Raw genomic sequence first — 21702 nt, 5'->3', positions numbered from 1 at the left:
GTTTGGCGTTCGTAGGTGTTTTTTGGGAAATATATGTAATAGTTCTTCAATAACAAAACATTCATACACTCAGCTCACAAATATGTGTTCAGATCGGGGTTTTAGAATTTCTAATAGGGAGATACCCCTTGTATTGGCAAACAAAGGAATATAAGCCAATTTGGGTTGCTAGGACCATCCAGAACAAAACCTGCAACAAATCGTGGTAAGAAAAGCGTGACGTTGTCTCGTAACAGATGAGAATCCACGAAAACAATGGTCGTGGCTAAAGCCATACACGTGTTCCAAATTAGGTATCAAAAGCAAGAAGGAACAATGTGTGTGTTCACCATATTAATAAGGCTTCCAATCATACTACCATTGAACCGTCACATTTTTTAAAAAAGCTGGAAAATGTATTGGTATTCATGCTATTCCACACGATTCAATTTTGATTTGGGCTGTTGAATCAGGCATTGGGCAACCGTCGTCCTCGTACACTAGCTGAGATGAGCAGAGCACTTTGGACATGACAACCTTAAAACATAGTTTTGCAATGAAAACTACGCTGCAAAGCTATTGTCAAAATGCATTGTTGTTAGATAGAGCATAATAGAATATGGACGTAAATGACTTACTGAAGAACCAAAATGATTTATAAATAACGTACTAAATTCTCTGTAGTCTGTTTATCTATTATTGTTTAATAAATAATGTGATAGCTATGACAAATAACAATAAAGTGTTATTGTTGAACGGAAAAAGTATTAGGTGTCTGTTTTATTAGAACAAAATATAAAAAATTATATAGAGAGCTCGTATTTATAATTAATCTATTTGACAGTGGAATCGTATTATTTCGATAGTTAAGCAGGGAGTTTAATCAAGGTGTGATAGATATAATCGTGTTATTTCGATAGTTAAGCAGGGAGTTTAATCAAGGTGTGATAGATACGTTTACTATTTTAGAGATAAGTAATTTGTTATAATTAATCTATTTGACAGTGGAATCGTGTTATTTCGATAGTTAAGCAGGGAGTTTAATCAAGGTGTGATAGATATAATCGTATTATTTCGATAGTTAAGCAGGGAGTTTAACCAAGGTGTGATAGATACGTTTACTATTTTAGAGATAAGTAATTTGGATATGTGGACATGCAAAAACTTCACATATATCAGTTTTAATAACAGATTTAGTATACTGGTTCGATAAACACTTAAGTTTCTGGCTATACAATAAAAATCTCTAAGCTTTTTCCAACTACGCAATAATGTACACACAATTATAAAAGTAAAGAGAAAAAATTTCAAAAAAAGGAAGTAAATGTAGGGATAGTTATCATTCTTTCAAAAACAATCCAACCAAGACAGTAGAATGTTAACAGACCAAAATTCGATAAATTAAACTCAATTGTGATCGAATAGTTATATATATTGCTATATGTTAATTTTTTTATGTTAGCCATACCTACATTTACTTCCTGTTTAGAAAATTGTTTTCTTTACTCGTTTGCTTGTTTTTTAATTCAGTGTTTCAATAGACATGGGAAGGTTGTATTTATAACCAATTTCTAAATACAACGAGGTTCCAACTGCAATTGTTCATCTATTATTGGCTGGTAATTCCTGTTTCACCCTGTACGTAAGCTTTTTAAAGAACAATACATTTCTGTAAGAAAGTAAACTTCAAGAGGTAATGATAACATCATTTACACCAGAATTATGATTTTTAAAAAATTACTAATACTTAATAATACTTATAAAAGCGGATACTCCGTTTGAAACTAGGTCACCTCAGTGAAATTGGTTGACACTATTGTTTTTGTTTTTGAGTTATCATGTAATAAAAAAGAAGCAGAAGAAAGAAGAACAAGAAATTCAAACTTTTTGTTATGATATTTACAGACATTCCCAGAACTTGTGACTCAGTCATTATATAGATATTGTTATAAAAGGAAACATTGTATAGTATTGTAAAGTTGATGACATATTGTGGTGTTATTTATAATACCATTTCTATGAAAAATCCGCACCATCCCTACATAGGCAGTGCCACCGACCATATATACATCAAATTAGCTTACCACACAGATTACACTTGGCCAGTATCTTATGCAACACCTGGGATAAACGTCCAGGTCAGTCTTTAAAGCTCAGGTACAACCATTCCTAATTTTTAAAATGTTGAGTTAGATAACCAGTAAATTCATCCGCTGCCTACACAACTACTCTTAACCAAATAGCGCACTTTACTCTCATAGTCCTGATATTCCCCACAGTGAAAATACAGAGGGTGTTCATGGGCATATCGTGTCTTGAACTTTGAGCTTTTACATCCGCAGCCCTGTAGAAATCCACTAGGCCTAGCGTAGCAAAAATTTAACTAAAATAATATACTGTACAATAACAACCAATAATAAATCAACAATAAATAGTTGAAACATCTGTTGACTGGTGTACGGAACAGGTATGTTTAAAGAAGCTATAATATTATATATCCTGGTTTCTCAGTGGATTAGCACTAAATTTACAAACTTACATTGCTAAAATCTGACGGTCTATTCCTCGTGGTGTACAGAACGCAGAGAGCCAATAACATAGATTTGCGATAAAACAACAACAAAAATTATATCTTCTGAAAAGTGGAATGAAATATCAGTCACATAAAGTCACTGGTCTTTCAGTTATTCCGTAAACTGAAGCATAACATAAGAAACTGACCAACAAAATATTATATCTCGAAGGTTTTGTTCATAGAAGCGAAGGAAGATACATAAACCTGTAGGACTGACAGCTCCGAAATAGCGCTCATAAAATGACAAATAGACTGGTCGCTAAATACAGTTTAGTTCGCAAAAATATCAATCGGTCAGTGTTCGAGCGTATCCAAGGGGTTACTCATTAGTGTACCGGGCTATGAATATACGTATCCATCGTCGGCGTCTCCTTACGGCAAATATTAAATATATAAATAAATCCCACTCTTCTTTTTGGGGCTGTGTATGCGTTATAAAAATAACGGTCAAATCCAACTATTCGGTCAGACGAGGGTTAGCGGTGGGTGCTGTTGACTGGGTGCTATTCGGTCAGACGAGGATCATTTGTTGACTGGCTGAGTGCTCTCTAGTCATTAAGTTCAAAATTAGAGAAAGCCAGCGCTTTGTGCGAATATCCGAAACAAACAAACACTCATAGTATCCTTAGCTAAATTTAGGTGAATTTGTTTCATAACAGCTAAACCTTCTCCTACTGCACCATAGTTGAGCATGGGAGTAACAATACAAGAAAACCACAAGTAGAGCATTTATATTATACATATCTTAAGCCAAGTATAATCCAAGTTGTCTAAAATACTGGGTGGATTATACGGCGTTTCAGACTTTTACTGCATTACGTTAATTTTAAAAGTAAGCTTTTTTTGTTTTTAGAATTTTATCGAAAAAGTATTTGATTATTATATTATAAATTGTAATACGAACTATGGTAAACAAGCTAGGCCAAATGTTACGTGAGGATACTTGGAACTTTTGATTAACTAAACGCAATAATTAATCCAACACTTTAGTACAGATAAATAGATGCATGTCAGGTATTTGAGTTTATGGAATTAGCAACTTGAGCATAAGGTAAGACGAAAGCACTTTAATATTGTAAATTATTGTAACGTCACGATATTGTAAAGACTTAGATAACAGAAACGTCACGATATTGTAAAGACTTAGATAACAGAAACGTTACGATGTTGTAAAGACTTAGATAACAGAAACGTCACGATATTGTAAAGACTTAGATAACAGAAACGTCACGATATTGTAAAGACTTAGATAACAGAAACGTCACGATACTGTAAAGACTTAGATAACAGAAACGTTACGATGTTGTAAAGACTTAGATAACGGAAACGTTATGATATTGTAAAGACTTAGATAATAGAAACGTTACGATATTGTAAAGACTTAGATAACAGAAACGTCACGATATTGTAAAGACTTAGATAACAGAAGCGTTATGATATTGTAAATACGTGTTAAAATGTGTTATCATGTTCGAATAATTTTAATTTTTGGCAATTTGGTTTTTGATTTTGTGTTCTGGCCAGTTTTATTATCTTTTAATCAGAAATTTAGAAAGAATTGGAGTTTCTGACATAAGTTTTCTCTCACTTTGAAACCATTAGAGTTTCGTTCCTAAGTTTCAGTTTTATTCATTCGAAACATTACTGAGTTCGAGTCTCCAATTAACAGAGCTTCCAAAAGAAGACCCTGTAATGAAGGGAATTCGTGACAGCTACAGTCCAGGAGACGTTGTTGACGTCACGTGCGTTGCAGCACCTTCCAAGCCAGCTGCTATTCTGAAATGGTACATCAACGGAAAAGAGGTATAAGATAAGTCTCATTCCTTGAACATATGACGTACAATTAAACTTAATTAGCTGTGATAAAAGCAAATGAAATGAATACTAAAAACCTTTTAGTATGTTTGTTTTTCTGGAGTTAAGAAAAAATCCGTTGATCTGCATAATCTACAAACGAGAGTTTCATAATTTAACTTATGTGTAAAAATAGAAGATTAGTATTGGAAAATGAACATCGCTTGTTTTTGGTGTTCTTCTATCTTCTGTAGATGTAACCGAAACCAAATACTTACTGTTAACCTCTTCCGTTCACTAGTCTTTCAACATAAAATAATGTAAAATGTTCATTATTTCCAGCAATCTGATTATAATCTTTATATTTTTAACGGTATCTTATTGATCTTGGCTATCATGATGGCTTCTATTGAATTTAACATTAACCTCAAGATAAGAATTGATTGCGCTGTAGTAAAAAGGAGCTATTTGTTATACACGCAACATTCAATGATAAATACACCATGACATTACTAATGATTTACTTTGAAATTTTACTAAAATATTTCAGTTTATGTTTTCATTGTTACGAATAAAATGTTAAATATGATTCAAATTTCTAATGTTTTATGCTCCATAATGAGATCTAATATTAAACAACTTATACAAAGATTAATAGTGTTTTGGTTTTACTCTCCTGCAAAATAACGCTTACATTCTCAGATTTTATCCGATACTGTTCTGATTATTTACAGTATTCGTAGTAACGTTTTTTTCAGCAGGAAGGAACGTAATACATATGGGTGGTTTCACTTGTTTGTAGTATAATATTCTTGCAGGTGGAGTTCATCCTCAAATAATATGTTTTTCATGGAGTTTTATCAGAAAATCACACTATGCTGTGCATAGTCTTCGTTGAGGAGTAATTAACGTGGGAACAAGCCTCTTGTTTCCAGAATATAAAATCTTAGATCAATCACAAGCAGCAAGGCTTAGGAAGTAGCGTGACTAACTATACGCTATACTATTAGTGGGGTAATACACCTCGTTCCGTTTTAGAACCGAACAGGTTCCGTAATTAAAGGGTTCGAAATCAAAGGTTTGAGTATATAATCGGGTTGATTTATAAATGCCTGTATCTCTATCACTTACTCTAAAATGGTCGGGCTATATCGCGTGCTATGTTTGAGTTAATGATATTTAAAAACTTCGCTGATATTATCCGTATTAGTGCATGACAAAATATCATTTTTCACAGAAATGGGCGTATGATTTGTAGATTATGACTAACTGACTTTTAAAAAAAGGAATAATAAAATTACCCTGTATACCAATAGCTGAAATATTATCTACTTACGAATGTATTTAGAAACTGACTTTCCAGGTTTGTGGGTTCCGGGAATAGCATGAAAATAGATCATGATAAAACCACGTTGATTCTGGATGAATTTTAATAATATATAAATAAAATAAACAAGTTTATAAAAGTGCGTTCACGTATTTTATTAAAACCTAAATTATGTTCAATGTCTTATGTAAGAACACAACAACGTCGTTACGTATTTAAGAGCTAAAAGCACAATTTACATAGTACTCAATAAACCACCTGCCAGTGTAAGAAAATAAAGAAAACTTTGACGTTTATCACTTCTAATGTTTATAATAGTAGTATCCAAATATAAAATAAGTTTGTAACTTAGATTCGATTTTCCAACCCTTACACTTCTCTCTATATATACACTGATTTATTTTAACAGGTAAAATGATGAATGAAGAAAATAACATTGCGGTTTAGAATAATAATGATGATAATGTTTGTTGCTGCATAGTTAAATAGTTTTATAAATTTAACAGGAAAAAAAAAAACGGGAAGTATACCTCAGCACAAAAACCTCTCTCTCTCTATATATATATATATATATATGTATAGTACTTACTGTCTTGTTTATGATTTTGGTTAAAAATCTGAATAGCACAAAGTAACTGGGATAGTTAAATGTATCTTTTCTTACGAATATCGAATAACAAAGTTACATATTTTTAATGTCAGTTTTCTATAAACTAACATCAAAGTTGTTATTTCCACTGAATATCAGAAACGCTTGCAAAGTTTTATTAAAATTATTTTAATTATTTTTAACTTAAAGTTTTTATCTTTCCCAACTGACGTTTGACTTAAGCTCATCTATATAGCACAATACATATACAATGTATATATATATATATATAATTAAGCAAATGGCAAAAAATAATCAAAATTATGTTTCTTTCAGTCAAGCTACATTCATAAAATGGAAAACAAATTGCACATGTGGGAAAATAATAAATAGAAGATTTCTCTTCCCAGTTATCATTATACATCTTTAATTTCCATGGTTACGATTTTACGTTCCGAAAATATTTATTACTTTCTCCTATAGGTTTTACTAATTGCATTTAGCATTTTGTGAATAGCGTAACGTCTCTCTTTGCATAGTTTCATCTTCAATTCAAACAGGACAAAAACAGTTTGAATAGTTATTTTTTAATCTAACTAGAAACAAAATTGAATATTACTGTACTTGAGGGAATAATTGAAATCAGTCGAAAATTGAAATGTGTATCATAAAACACGTAATGGATCCTTATGTTATATCTCGTTGTTCAACTTCAGCTTGCAAGTATTTTTTTCAACGTTAACTCTCAATTAATGTCTACGGATAACGTACATAATGAGCGTCTCTAATACAATTTGCATTTATAAAGGTGGAATGTTTGTCAAAATAGATGTTTATATGAAACCAAACATGTAACATAGTTCTATGTTTTATTGGAAAAGTACATTTTATATGGATGTCTATATGAAACCAAACATGTAACATAGTTCTATGTTTTATTGGAAAAGTACATTTTATATGGATGTTTATATGAAACCAAACATGTAACATAGTTCTATGTTTTATTGGAAAAGTACATTTTATATGGATGTTTATATGAAACCAAACATGTAACATAGTTCTATGTTTTATTGGAAAAGTACATTTTTCTACCATTTTATCCATTCCCAAATACAGTGTATTATGTTACTACAGTTAATACACTGAAACTTTCAAAGTTATTCTAATCATTGTTCTTCGTACTTCATTATAGAAAAGATGAACAACACGAACTAATTATTGGTACTTCATTATAGCAAAAATAAACAACACGAACTAATTATATGATGAAGAAACATGTGGTTCTGAGAAACTTAACAAGTTAAGCCTAAAGTTTAAAAAAGAAACAAAACAATGTGCAATCGGAAAGTAATAGGAAAAAAAGTGTGTTTTTTATGTTGTTAACATATGATCGCCAATAGCAACGGCATTTATTCGGTAGATACAACTTTTTAAATATTCTTTGAAATGTTGACACATTTTGCGATATCGTTTGTAGCCTGAAAATTTAATTTCAGCTTAACAAATTCAGTCTTTAATAAACAAATTAATTAACAACTGTATTAACAGAGATTGATAGAGAATCCCTAAGAAAAATAAAAATCTGTACATTCATTTATGTTGTAAATGGATAGTTTTATAACTTCATTTTATTACATTTGTATAGACACGATTTTTATGTTATAAGGCAAAAACACGCTAAATAGCATACCAGGAATAACCAGAGTTTATCTCATTCCATTAATTGTACTAGGAAAAATATTATTTGAAACAGCTGAAAATACCTAGCTCAACATGAAATGACTAAGGAAACAAAAGTATTTTACCAATATAACTTAACCTGCAACAGAAATTAAAGAAAATATGTTCATAATTAATAGTTCATATTTAATTATTGTTTTTTTATTCTTAGGAAATACCAATTTTTGTTTGACCTATTTGTTTTCTACATTTACATGGGTATTGAACAAGTAATTCCTCGAACTTACATTGAAGATATAAAACAAATTAAAACGCGTCATATATCCTACAGTAGTGGTTCGTAGTTGTACCTAAATATGTCTATTCTGTCATTTTATATTTAAAAAATATATATTTATATTGTATACTTGTCTTTTCAAACTCATGTTGTAGCATTTTATGTACAGTCTAACAGCCTGTTAAAACATAAATATTATAAGAGTTTTAGGGGAAATTCTTGTAAATGTATAATGTGTGTTATCAAATATTCAAATAGCAAAAAGATTTGCTACTATAGATGTCCCTTTCATAAAGAGAATTCATCATAGAGACACTTGCTATACACTGTACCTGTAGATACATATGTTCTATTACGTTTGTTTATTATTAAACGCAAAGCTACGTATTGGACTATCTGCGTTTTGTCCACCAAGGGTATTGAAACCAGATTTTTAGCGTTATAATGCCTTATTCTTACCGCTGAGCCACCATGAGGCTTATATTATGGAAATATCTTGCATAAATATCTATAGACAAGACAGGATAAACACGCTCAAACACTTCGCTTTATCGGTAATAAGAAACCAGACATGACTCTCAACAGAAAATACTACGTGTAGCAGGACCAGCCTAGATTCGAAATGTAACACGTTTTTAGCCTAAAATGTAAAAATTGCGTGATCTCTATTAAACATAGGATAAAGATAAATGACACCGTGCTTTCTGACGTTACTCGAAAACGTGAAATTAACTAAATTTTGTTAAGCTGGTAGGCAAGAATGTATGTGAAATAATAGGGTTGCAAGCCTAAAGCTAATGTTGGTTACTACCGAGTGTCACTTTTTTACTTGCTGTGATTTGTTGGTTTGTATTGACAAAAAGCCACGATATCTAATAACAAACACCTTAGGTGTGCAGTAAGGTGCAGCCAAAAAAGATTGAGCATGCGACAGGAATGAAATCAAAATTAGCGGCCAAACTGGTAGCTACATTTATAGCATTGATAATAATTTTATAGCAAACATTTATTCATTAGTTAGGCCTCGTATTTAGTTTTACCCACCACCATCATGCCCCAAGTTGGACCATAAACACGGCCTAGCTAACTAATGAATGAATATTTACTGTAAAATTCTAATCAGTGCTATAACTGTAGCTACCAGTTTGGCCGTCAGTTTTGATTTAATTCATTTAAGTCGCATGCTCAATCCTTTTTTTGGCTGCACCTTTTTTTTTTGTCGTACAAAAGGTGTTTTTGATTAGATGCAGATAGGTAATCACGGAAGTGAACAAGTCTAGGCTAATTACCTCTCATTCTTGATTCTAGAATTGGTTCTCTTAATAGTTACTGAAAAACTTGAAGAGATCCAATGAGGATTTTGTTTACTGCAAACTGATCTTCTGCTAATCTTTTTATTCAACGTAACCACCAAGTTGAGGATAAAGATAACAAAATGAAAAACAGGTGGTTAGGGAGCTCGACTCGCAATCTGCGGGTCGCGGGTTCGAATCACCGTCCCATCAAACATGCTCGCCCTTTCAGCAGTGGGGACGTTATAATGTGACGGTCATTCCCACTATTCGTTGATAAAGGAATATCCCAAGAGATGTAGTGGGTGGTGATGACTAGCTGCCTTCTTTCTAGTCTCACACTGCTAAATTAGGGACGACTAGCGCAGATAGATCTCGTGTAGCTTTGCGCGAAATTCAGAACAGACAAACACCATTTTTGTGCTTCTTTGCGTCTTAATGCGGAAAACTGGTTTTTCCATATACCTGTTAAAGATTCTGAAAAATATTGAAATATAATTTTAATAACAATAACATAACTTAATCTGACTGTATCTATTTATTGATCTTGCAAAATGATAGAGAGCGATAAGCATGCAAAACCGTTTACAGTGTATCGCTGAAAATTTAGTTTTATACCATAGAAATATTAACTTCAATATCGGCCTGTTACTTGAAAGAAACATAAGGATGCCAAATATAACGACACTTTCACAAGTGAAAGTCTGAGATTAATCTAATAGCATTGGCCAAGAAAACACTTCACGATACGTGAAAGGAATTCCATGGCTGATGATCATGTTGCAACATCAAATATAACGACACTTTCACAAGTGAAAGTCTGAGATTAATCTAATAGCATTGGCCAAGAAAACACTTCACGATACGTGAAAGGAATTCCATGGCTGATGATCATGTTGCAACATCAAATAAGTTTAAGAACTGTTGTTCATAGCGTACAGGCTTAACAGTTATGAAATGTTTCAGTCTCAATAAAAAGTAAAATAAATACTTCGTATTCTATAGAGTTTGAGAGCTAACAAGATCAAACTACCCCCATTGGCTCAGCGGATATCTGAAGACTTATTATGCTAAAATCCGGGTTTCAATACCCATGGTGGGCACAGCACAGATAGTCCATTGTGTAGGTTTGTACTTAACGAAAATATACACAGAAATAAAAGGACCACATTTGGCATGAGAACGCAAGATGGATCGGAGAGAGTCATTATATATATTGCGTATGTCTCCAATCAAGGAAGTCTAACACGCTCCCAAAAGGACTCCCAGGCATAGTGAGTATCTAGGAATAGGTTTTTATGGTCGAATCTTGCAAACATTTTGTTTTCGTGATTTCCCTCTGAATCCTAGAGCGCCATGTTTGATGCTGTGTTCAAATACCTACTCATGAGTTACAGGTATCAAATTTGGCCCACATGCTTAGATGCACTAACGAGTATTTTCATTTTAGGTAGTAACCTCCCTTAGAGGAGCTATAGAAGTAAATGGGATAATGAAGGTTTTTTTTTCGGTGCTCTGTTTTTCAGATGCTCCAGTTTACCGATCAAGCATCTACATTATCCTCAATTATAGCTAACATAAGAGTGAGGTTCTGTACTCGCAATAATCAACCGTTAGGACATCCATGATTGGGTGTTCTGAGTAAGTGTGCCACGTTTGATCACACTAGCTTATAAGTGGGAGTATGAACGCGGTTTCAAACATGACACCCAGGGATTCAAAAAGAGGCCAGGAACACAAAATATTTTACCAGATTCAGACTCAATGATCCTGTAAACCTACTCGTAGACCTCATTCATGCCTAGATGACCGTTCGGGTCGTTTTAGCTCCATTTGCGTCCTTTCGTAGGGAGACTATGGCTATTCCGAAGAGGTATGTACCCAAACCAAAGCCGTGTTCAAATATCCGCTCGTAATACCTGAGTAGCTGTGTCAAATTTCGTCCCGCAATCTTGTGAGTGAGGGTATGAACACAACTTCAAAATTCTGAGGTGGGAGGAATACAAAATCTGATTTCAATTTCGGATTTAGAAGCTCTGAGCAACTGCTCATAGACCCCATTATGTCTGGGTAACTTTCCGAGCGCGTATTAGCACCCCCTGTTATCCTTTTGATAAAGAGCTACGACATATAGATAAGGATATACAACTTCCTCTGGCCATATCAAGTCCGTCTTCCAAGTTTGACCCCACTTACTCCAAAATTGTGGGATGAGATTGCGGATAAAACAAGTTGAAAAGCACACAATTATTGTTATGTTAATAGATGACATTAATACTGTATAATATACCCCTAATCTCATATTTTTTTTAGTTGATGTCATATAAACATTTGTTTAATGCTGAACAATCGTTTATATTAATCTTTCCAATTGCGTATCTATTGAGCACTGCATTTATGTCCATAGCTTTGTTTGTTTGTTTCAAAGCACAACATTGGGTTATCTGTGCTCTGCCCACCACAGGTATCGAAACCCGGTTTCTAGCGTTGTAAATCCTCAGACATACCGCTGTTCATAGCGTTTCAATCTATCAATTAATTTCAAAGAAGGTTTTAAAATAATTTCCAGATATAACAAGCTATTTTGTAATTCAACCGGGAGAGAAAATTATGGTTTACGATATTTAAACTTTTTTGATACGTTTTTTATCGTACATATAAAATCATTAACGACAGAATCTATCTAAAATGGTTTAAGTGTTATTTAAATAGTTTTCAGACCTTTCTCTTCTCTTCTCTTAGAAAAGTGTGAAACTATTTAAATTTATAACCCTTCATTGGTGAATTAACAAGTTTTAAAAAATATTATTTGAACTGACTCCTTATTAGGTAGAATAAGTAAGTAGCGATGACCAATCATATATTGAACAATTAATTTTGAATTATTTTAATTTGCTACTTTAGAATAATTAAAAGAAATGGGAATAGATAAACAAATGATATAATATTAAGTTATCATTGTACTTTATTAAACACTATTTGAACTTTTATAAAATAGAAAGGCATTCAAAATACTTCATTATAAAAACATTGGAGACAGTATTTGTTAAACTAAACTTGAATAATACTATACTACATTCTCATGAAAAACTTGAATTAAAGTAATCAGTTGGAACAATAAAAAGGTCAGAAATAAATAGACGTTATTATTATTATTATTAGTCGTGTCAATGTTTCAAGTATATTTGAAGAAATGCTCATCTTTACACGTGATTTTCAAAATTACTTTAGTTTAAAATGCCTAACTTTCTGTTTAATTATAAATTTAGTTTTAAGTCACCTAAATAGCTATTTTATCTTTTGCCATGCAGTGCATGAATATGTGGTACTTCCAACAAAAGTAAGTGTCACTCAACCAGTTTATTACACGCATTAACACTCGCTTTGTATAATGAAAACGGCGGAGGATTTTGACAAAAAGCAAAATTCTGATAGTTGATTTGTGTTTAGTAGTATGTTACAACTACATTTACTCGTCAGTATTCTGAATAATCTTCTGAACACGGAAATCTCATGGGATTAGCGTGTGCATACTTGTATTTGGCGATAATTTAGGTTAGCACGAGCCGAGATTTGAATTGAACAGTTAAAAACTAAAAATATGCCCCCCAGTGGCACAGTGGTATGTATGCGGACTTACAACGCTAGAAACCGGGTTTCGATACCCGTGGTGGGCAGAGCACAGATAGCCCTTGTGTGGCTTTGTGCATAATTGAAAACAGACAGACTAAAAATATACGCTATGAAAAACAAAAAGCCTCATATTTTAAAGGTGTTCAATCAAAATTTAATCATATACTGTAGAATTAGTCTAATGTGAATTAAAAAAAAGGCTTTCAGTGGCTCAGCGGTAAGCTTGAGGGCTTATAACTCTAAAGTTTGAGGCTCGATTTCTGCAGTGGCCACAGCGTAAATAGCCCATTATGAACCTTTACGCTTAAAACAAACAATTAATAAGGGTTATCCAATTATTCTTAAACGATAAATTCACAAACAAATAGTTGACAAAATAGGTTAGGTTTACATGATACATTACAACTATTCATGGTAGAACACCTTATGTACAAAATGGGTTAAGCGGCTGAGTAAGAAACACTGGAAGGTTTAGGTTCATTTTGATTTACAAATCAGAAGAAAGGCAGCCAGTAGGTAGCACTCGCCGCCTAAAATGGTTCCGTTTAACCGATAAGCATAATTGATTGTCACTCTTATAACGTGCCGTGGTTGAAAGTGCGAAGAATGTTTCGGATGTATTAAGTTTCGAATCCAAGTCCGTAGTATAATCATTTGTCCACACTCTTGCCGCGCTCATTTTGTAAAAAAAAAAAGCCTGAATGAAAGGTAATTTAAAACTTCTCTTGATCTAAGCTTTCGCTAAATTTTCATTGTTAATAAGGTGTAATGTTCTGGCACATTTTTATTTTATTTTTAGTGTGAAACGTGTTAGAACATTTTTTTTACATATTTTAACTAATTAAATTTGTGTGCGACCATTTTTAAATCCGAAAATATAATTGTGGAAATATGAAATCTACACTTTAAATATTAACAGTCAAAGTAGAAATTACTTCTGCGCAATAAGTGCGTAATGCTATCCAGTTCATTAATAAAATTATGTTGTTTTTCTTCGTTGTATTTCACTATTAGTGCGCGTTGAAGTAAAAACATGCTCTACATACCTTTTCGAGAATCATTATATTTTGGTTAGATAATAAACACCATAGTATAAAAATGTTTAGAAAATTACACTGACTCATGAATGCATAAAGATACAGAAATAAAGTAAACGTGGTATTAAAAGAATTTCGGGACAGTAAAAAAAATGCATTTAGATAGGCGAAGCAGTTTTGTCATATTACAATCGAGTTTCAATTAAAATAAATTCTCAGTTGGAGTGTGTAAAGCGGTGGAAGTACAGTCCAATACTGAACTTTTTACTTGAGCGATTAATTAAATTTTTTTTCTGCGCAAAGCTATTCTGTTCACCGCGGGAATTCGAACGTTGGATTTTATCGTTGTGAATAAGTCCTAAAAAGAGAAGTTATCGTTGCACTTGACCCCCCCCCCCTCCTCAGGGTCATAGACCAAAAGATCCATGCAGGTCTTCGTTCGTTTGGCATAGAATAACACATTAGATGCTATATCGGTGTTACGTTCATGGATATGACCCGCGGAAAGGGGTCAAAGGAGTACACGGGTGTAATACCTACCCTCGTGCTGTAATAACATTAGCATTTTCCCGTATATTATACAAAAGGCTAAAATAAAAATCAACCTACTGTCCAGAAGGGAGGAAGAGGTAATCGTTGCATCTGACCCCCCCAATCAACCCCAGTTCATAAACCAAAAGACTCATATAGATCTTCGTTCACTCGTAAATACGTCCTCAAACTTACTTTTAGCCCACCAGAGGTTGATTTGTTAAATAAAATGTGACTCGTAAATACGTCCTCAAACTTACTTTTAACCCACCAGAGGCTGATTTGTTAAATAAAATTTGACTCATAAATACGTCTTCAAACTTACCCTTAACCCACCAGAGGTTGATTTGTTAAATAAAATGTGACTCGTAAATACGTCCTCAAACTTACTTTTAACCCACCAGAGGCTGATTTCTTTAAATAAAATGTGACTCGTAAATACATCCTCAAACTTACCCTTAACCCTCCAGACGTCCTCAAACGTATCCTTAACCCACCAGAGGTTGATTTTTAAAATAAAATATGACTCTTTAAATGCCACAAGAAAGTTGATGAATGTATCTCATGTTATAATCACCATTTTTCGTTGCCTTGTGACGTGCTATTTCAATTTTCCAATCGATTGCTTACTCTTTAATTAAATATATATATATATTTAGAAACCTCGCACAAGTTACAACTCAGCACGAGCTATGTTGTAATTTAACTTCAAATAACTATACCTACGGTGTGTTTTTTAAAAAAAATTTTCAACAAACTACGCATTAAAAAAAAAGACTCAGATGAGGAAGAAATTAATGGGTACTTTTCGATTAGCCGGGTCTCATGTGCATTTGATAGATAATATGTAGCAAGAATTTAGGTTTCGAAAAAACGTTAAAGATTTAACTATCTAATAATATTTCCAATGTTTTTCCAGTTTAATACGACCTCTTGTCAGCTAGTAAGGTTTAAACTTTAGTGACTGAATATGATTAGAATACACTGGGTTTTATTGGGAATGGAGATTTATGCAGTTGGTTTTTTCATTCCCCATGGATTTTTATAAATTTCAACACTTATAAAAATGTTAGAGTGTATTTTATCACTGATCCATCTTGTTGGTTTTGCATAATGTTTGTGACTTGGAACTCCTTTTATGATATGGTGGATCTGGATGTATGAAACGTTAAACTAACACTGGAGATAATTAAAGCTTGGTTGAGGCGATAGCTATACATGAGAAACCACTTTATTAAATTATATTGTACTTTGTCTAAGGTAGCCATTCTGATAAAACTTGACACTAAAAGATGATACCTCTGGCTATATTTAACAGCGTTTCATATAGTTTATTCTTTATGATTAAATGTATCATAAATCCCCTTTGCAATTTAATGAAACAAAATGTTGATATTTTTTCTTGTTTCCGTTAGATAATAAAAGGTTTCATGATCCAAGTTTCTTTTTGTTGGGTATCTGGCGGTGAATGTTAGAAAAAATTCTTATTAACCCTAACTTGATATTGATTTTAATATAGCCGCAAGGAAAGGAAATTAAATAAATGCTGTTTTTGCAAGGAAAAACTACCTTAATATGTGCAAAATGGCTTTGTAAAATAATTTTAATATTAAAATAGGAAATTACTGGACACACAAGATTAAAAGGAGGGTTGAAAAGCCGAGTTGATATAACTGCATCATAAAACACAAATATTATATACCGAAGCCAGACGTTTCGACATCACTAACGCATTATCAATGGCTACTTGCATTTTAACGAGAAACGAACGCTTGGTCTATGATATAAGTACACGAAATTCAATAGATAATACTGTGCTAACATTACTGTTCACGTAGAAGTTATATTCACAAATGTATTACAATTCACAGAATTTACGATCAAAGTTGTTATACTTCGTAATAATTTGAAAATTATTCTAATCAGGAGAACGGTCTTTTCCTAAAATATGTTGGGTTAAACCAAAAGCATTCTGTCGTCCATATTTGACACCATTTATTTAATCTTCTAGAAAACAGCACATGTTGCTTCTCCGTAATCTTTGGCTCCAAATTTTACTACAAGGAATACAGTAAAAACTACCCGCACGTTTTTCAGTAGCGCTATGGTATTTTGGATGAGCTAATATATTCTTCAGGCGTGGTGTGAAAGTAGTACAAATCTCTGCACCATTTTACTACAAGGAATACAGTAAAAACTACCCGCACGTTTTTCAGTAGCGCTATGGTATTTTGGAATGAGCTAATATATTCTTCAGGCGTGGTGTGAAAGTAGTACAAATCTCTGCACCATTTTACTACAAGGAATACAGTAAAAACTACCCGCACGTTTTTCAGTAGCGCTATGGTATTTTGGATGAGCTAATGCATTCTTCAGGCGTGGTGTGAAAGTAATACAAATCTTTGCACTATTTAAGGTCGTTTGATTTGTTCCGATAATCTCCTTTTCTTTACGTTCATTTCTGAAGATAAACATTACCGGATATCCATTATATCTGTATTATACGTTGGTTTTAATCTTCATAATTAGGGTATTGATATAGCCAATAAAGGGGTGTTTGGATAATGAGAATAAAAACAATTTGAATATTTCTAAACATCTTGTGGTTGATTATGGATGAAATACTTCTATCTATATCAAGTTTTACTAATACTTCTAAAAATTAAAATAGGTTATGAACTTATTATTGCTTATTAATGAATGTGATGAGCTCCTTCGTGAGTAAAGTTCTTTTTTTTTATAAACTGCCCAATCATTAACTAATTGTCAATATTTTTACAATAATGAAGTCGGCTGATAAGGAATGCTGACTTATACTGCTCGAAACCGGGTGGCGATACCCGTGGTGGGCAGAGCACAGATAGCCCTTTGTGTAGCTTTGTGCTTAATAACAAACAAATCATAACGACTGGAACAATCTGGATGTTCTTATAAATTTTTAATTTAAATAATGCGCGGGTTTCGTTTGTACTAAGACTGGATAGAGGAGTTCGGTGATACCTAAAACTACTGATAAGGTTTATCAATTAGTTTGTGAAATGTCTCTTTTTCTGCTGAACATTTTCAAATAGCGGATCAACCTTTAGAGGCAATAGAACAAGATCTATCAGCCTTATTACTTGTTTAAAACCCCAAATTTTGGATACAATGAACATATATTTGTGTGAAAATATTTCATCAGTAAACATTCATAAGAGTTTTTGTCTATCTGGTGTTTACTGAACAAAGTAAACGTCCTTATGTAATTGTACTTGAAATTCGAAAATTTTCAATCTAGATACTAAACGTGCTTTATCTAGTAAAGTATTAAATAAAAATAAGTTAATAGCTTTTGTTGTTAAGCACAAATCTACTACACATTGGGCTACATGTGCTCTGCCTACTGCATGTTTAGAAATCCGATATTTATCATTATAAGCTGTCAGACTTACTGCTGTGGGAGGGCAGTTAATAACTGTTCTTTTTATATTGACTAATATAATTTTATTTAGTTGATCAGTTGTTTTATTTACCAAACGACAGATACTAGTACTGTTAAGCAGTATTTCTTCGAATTAAAATAGATAAAACGTTAAACATGGTACAACGTTATATATACACAAACATATATAAATATTTATTGTTAATTGTATAAAACTCCTTGACGTTGTTCTTAACTGGTACTTCCAGACACCAAAGTATTATGAAAAGCCTCTCCAACCGTTGACAAAAGATAAACTGTTGGGCTCTAAGTTAGGTCTCAGGTTCACCGTTAAACCAACACAGCAGTGGAACAATCCCACTCACATTCGTTGTACTGCAGTGATCGTCCAGGAATATTCACAGAGTGTAGAAGAATTGTTCGTTAGAGATACTAAATCCAGCGAACTTCGTGCAGGTAATGCAAAAGATTTGACCTTTCTTAAACGTCAGGTAGGAGGAATAGTTAAACATGGTAATGAAAGAGAAGAGTTATGTAATGAACCTCTCAATTTCTGCAATAAATTCGTCATAAATATATATGCCACAAAGATATGTCCAAATCATATATTCATGGTTTAAAGTAATCTTTAGTCAGTAATAATCAAAAAGAGTCAGAATTATCAGCTCTTTAGTGTATATGAAAAATACAGTTTACTTGGAATATATATATTGTTAAACCATCTCTGTTGGTTGAAATATTAAGAGTAAGCTAATTTTTATGTCTGTAATAGAACTGACTTTGTTAAATGTATCACTTTCCGGACTGTTGTTAATATGATCCAAATGGACTCTCGGTCACTGACATTTTACATTTACACCAAGTAAAGTGTTTTAGATTGACTTTAGATTTAAGGCAATAACTGCGACGCAACACCTATAATTATTTTGGTAATTAATGAGAATGAAAATGTCCCATTCTTTGTATTTTTCTTGTTACAAAACACGTACCTTTATTACTCCAGTGTATGACTGTTTCTTTGGTATAGCCAAGCTTGTTAATTACTTTGTGGCTTTCATTTCCTTATTTTCATTTTCTATTATTATTTCAGCGGTCTTTGAAGAGAAGATGATAAAAATACTTTACTTCGATGGACAAGCAACAAAAGGACAATTAAGTAATTTTGATTGAGGGAAATCATTTTAGCAATTAAATAAATTATATATGTCAAGCTAACGTCTCATTCTAGGTTTAAGCTTTGGCGGATTTCAAATATTATATGAAGTAGACGCACAAAATGTACTGGATTTCTAATAGTACATTTTGTGCGTCTACTTCCTTTACTATTTGAAATCTATTGACATGTTTTGTGCTTCTCCGATTATAAAGAAGTGACATCTATAATGGCTTGACATGCTTTATTCGAGAAATTTTCAGTTATCTGTATTTGTACAGACGTTCTAGTGTTTCCTAAACTCAAGATAAAGAGCTACTGGTCACTGGAACATTCACTTTTCATGAACATTAAAGTACCAGTATTTATAACTATACTGAGAGATATAAATATTTATTACTATTATTTTTCTACCACGGAATTAGTGTAAACAAGTTCTTATCATTGTTACTTCTCGAAATATATGTTAAGGATAAGCAAAGGTTTTGTATAGCTAACATGGGGTTTACAGTATATTATGTTAAATATATGGACAAATTTCTCGTCTGTATAATTTCAAAGATTGTTTCCACGGTGAGTTAACTGAGTAAAAAAATAAAAACATAGTGATCGTTTACAGAAATGACTTTTTCTATATCATCTTACTTATAATGAAACTTATAGATGTTATTGAGTCGTAAAATTAAGTTGAATTTTACCACTAGAAGTTATAAAAATAAACTTTTTTATTTTCATAGTAATTAATTCATTACCACTAACTTTATATTTTAGAAGGGTTTAAGGAAAGAAATTGATCTTCTTATTGGTTAACCACTTTCCCAATCTCCTGTGGGTTAACAACCACTTTCCCAATCTCCTATGGGTAACCATTTTCCTAATCTCCTGTGGGTTAACCATATTCCCAATCTCCTATGGGTAACCATTTTCCTAATCTCCTGTGGGTTAACAACCACTTTCCCAATCTCCTGTGGGTTTACCATATTCCCAATCTCTTGTAGGTTAAGAACCACTTTTTTGAATTCCTATGGGTTAACCACTTTTCCCAATCTGCCGTAGGTTAACCACTTTACCAATCTCCTGTGAGTTAACCACTTTTCAAAATTCCTAAAGGTTATCCATTTCCCAAATCTCCTGTGGGTTAACAACCACTTTCCAAAATTCCTATGAGTTAACTGCTTTCTACAAACGTTAGTGCTAAAATCGTCCAAACATTTGAGAATAAAGCCCTACATTATGACAACTTATAGCAGTACTTATGGAAATATAAATAAATTACATGTTCGTAACCTGGCCATAAAAAAAAATCAAAAACAGATGATTGAGATAGCTCAACAAAATCCCTCAGCTCTACAGACCAGATCATTCGGTTAAAAAAACAACAAAAAAAAACAGATAGAATAAACCAGAATTCTCGTTTTTTGTAGACCTCAGATCTACAGACATGATCATCACCGTTTATGTATATGTAACGCACTCCGAAAGAGATGCGTTCGTCATTTTAACCACCCTCACTCCCTCGGTCATGAAACAATGAATGCATGACGAGTCCTTTTCAATGAAGGTGAACACATGATGATTCTGATTTTTCGTAAATTTACGAGGATGGTTTTACAATTTTGTGAGGATTGTTAAAATAGCTCTTTGGTTTACGAAAACAAATATTGAAAACGCGAAAAATTATGAGAAGTTTCTGTGTTTACAATTAAAATACTCCCATTCTGGGAAAAATAGGTGTTTGAGATTTCAAACGATATTACGCAATGTAAGCATGGATTGAGAAATTAAACCTTCGGAAGTTTCAACTTAGTACTCCATTATACTTATATATAAAATCTACATAAAAACAACATCAGCAACAAAAAATATTAACCACTTTGACGAGTAATTTCATGTAGTTGACGTTAAGCTATAAAAATTAAAAAAAGGACGTGCTAAACGGTGGAAGACCTAGCAATAAGCAACTACTGTATGATAATATTCTAATTATTGGGAAAAACTGTCCAAAGGCCTTTAGACGTGCGCGCGTCCAGAAACACCGAGCTGTACGAAAGCGACATAGGCTGAAATGCCCCAGCGTACCCTAAAGGCGGGGTGGTTGGGGGTTATGGGTTGGAATGGTTGTGTTACCAAATAAAGCTGTAACAAGTGTGTTAAGTTAGGCGTGATATTTTCAACTATTAAAGTCAAAATATAAATATATAGTTTTATACAAACTATCAAGCTGATATAAACCCAATTACTGGAAAACAGCATTTGTCTTCAATGTCGAAATAAATTACTACTGGAGTCTGAAAAAAAAGTATTTCATTAACCACTAGAGGAGTATTCATGATAAACTGATTAAAAATAGTAACAGAAGCTATTATTTTAAGATGGAGACACGTAATAATATTATAGACAAAAATGTGTTGTAA

The 21702-nt window shown here is 32.7% G+C and overlaps 1 protein-coding gene across 1 annotated transcript in view; it reads left to right on the top strand.

Annotated features, from left to right (window-relative positions):
• The window catches only part of LOC106460347 (cell adhesion molecule 2-like), a 148345-nt gene extending 129040 nt beyond the window's left edge, over positions 1-19305 (top strand). Inside the window, exons 4-6 of the mRNA XM_022387044.1 lie at positions 4224-4357; positions 18384-18591; positions 19226-19305. Of these exons, the coding sequence (XP_022242752.1) occupies positions 4224-4357; positions 18384-18591; positions 19226-19305 (422 nt within the window). The remainder of the gene's footprint in view (positions 1-4223; positions 4358-18383; positions 18592-19225) is intronic.
• Positions 19306-21702: the final 2397 nt, after the last annotated feature.

The sequence above is a fragment of the Limulus polyphemus genome, unplaced genomic scaffold (genome assembly GCF_000517525.1).
Source record: "Limulus polyphemus unplaced genomic scaffold, Limulus_polyphemus-2.1.2 Scaffold757, whole genome shotgun sequence".
Classification (NCBI taxonomy): Eukaryota; Metazoa; Arthropoda; class Merostomata; order Xiphosura; family Limulidae; genus Limulus; species Limulus polyphemus.
The sequence above is the reverse complement of the archived record's forward strand: the minus strand, read 5'-3'. Positions and strand labels throughout refer to the sequence as shown.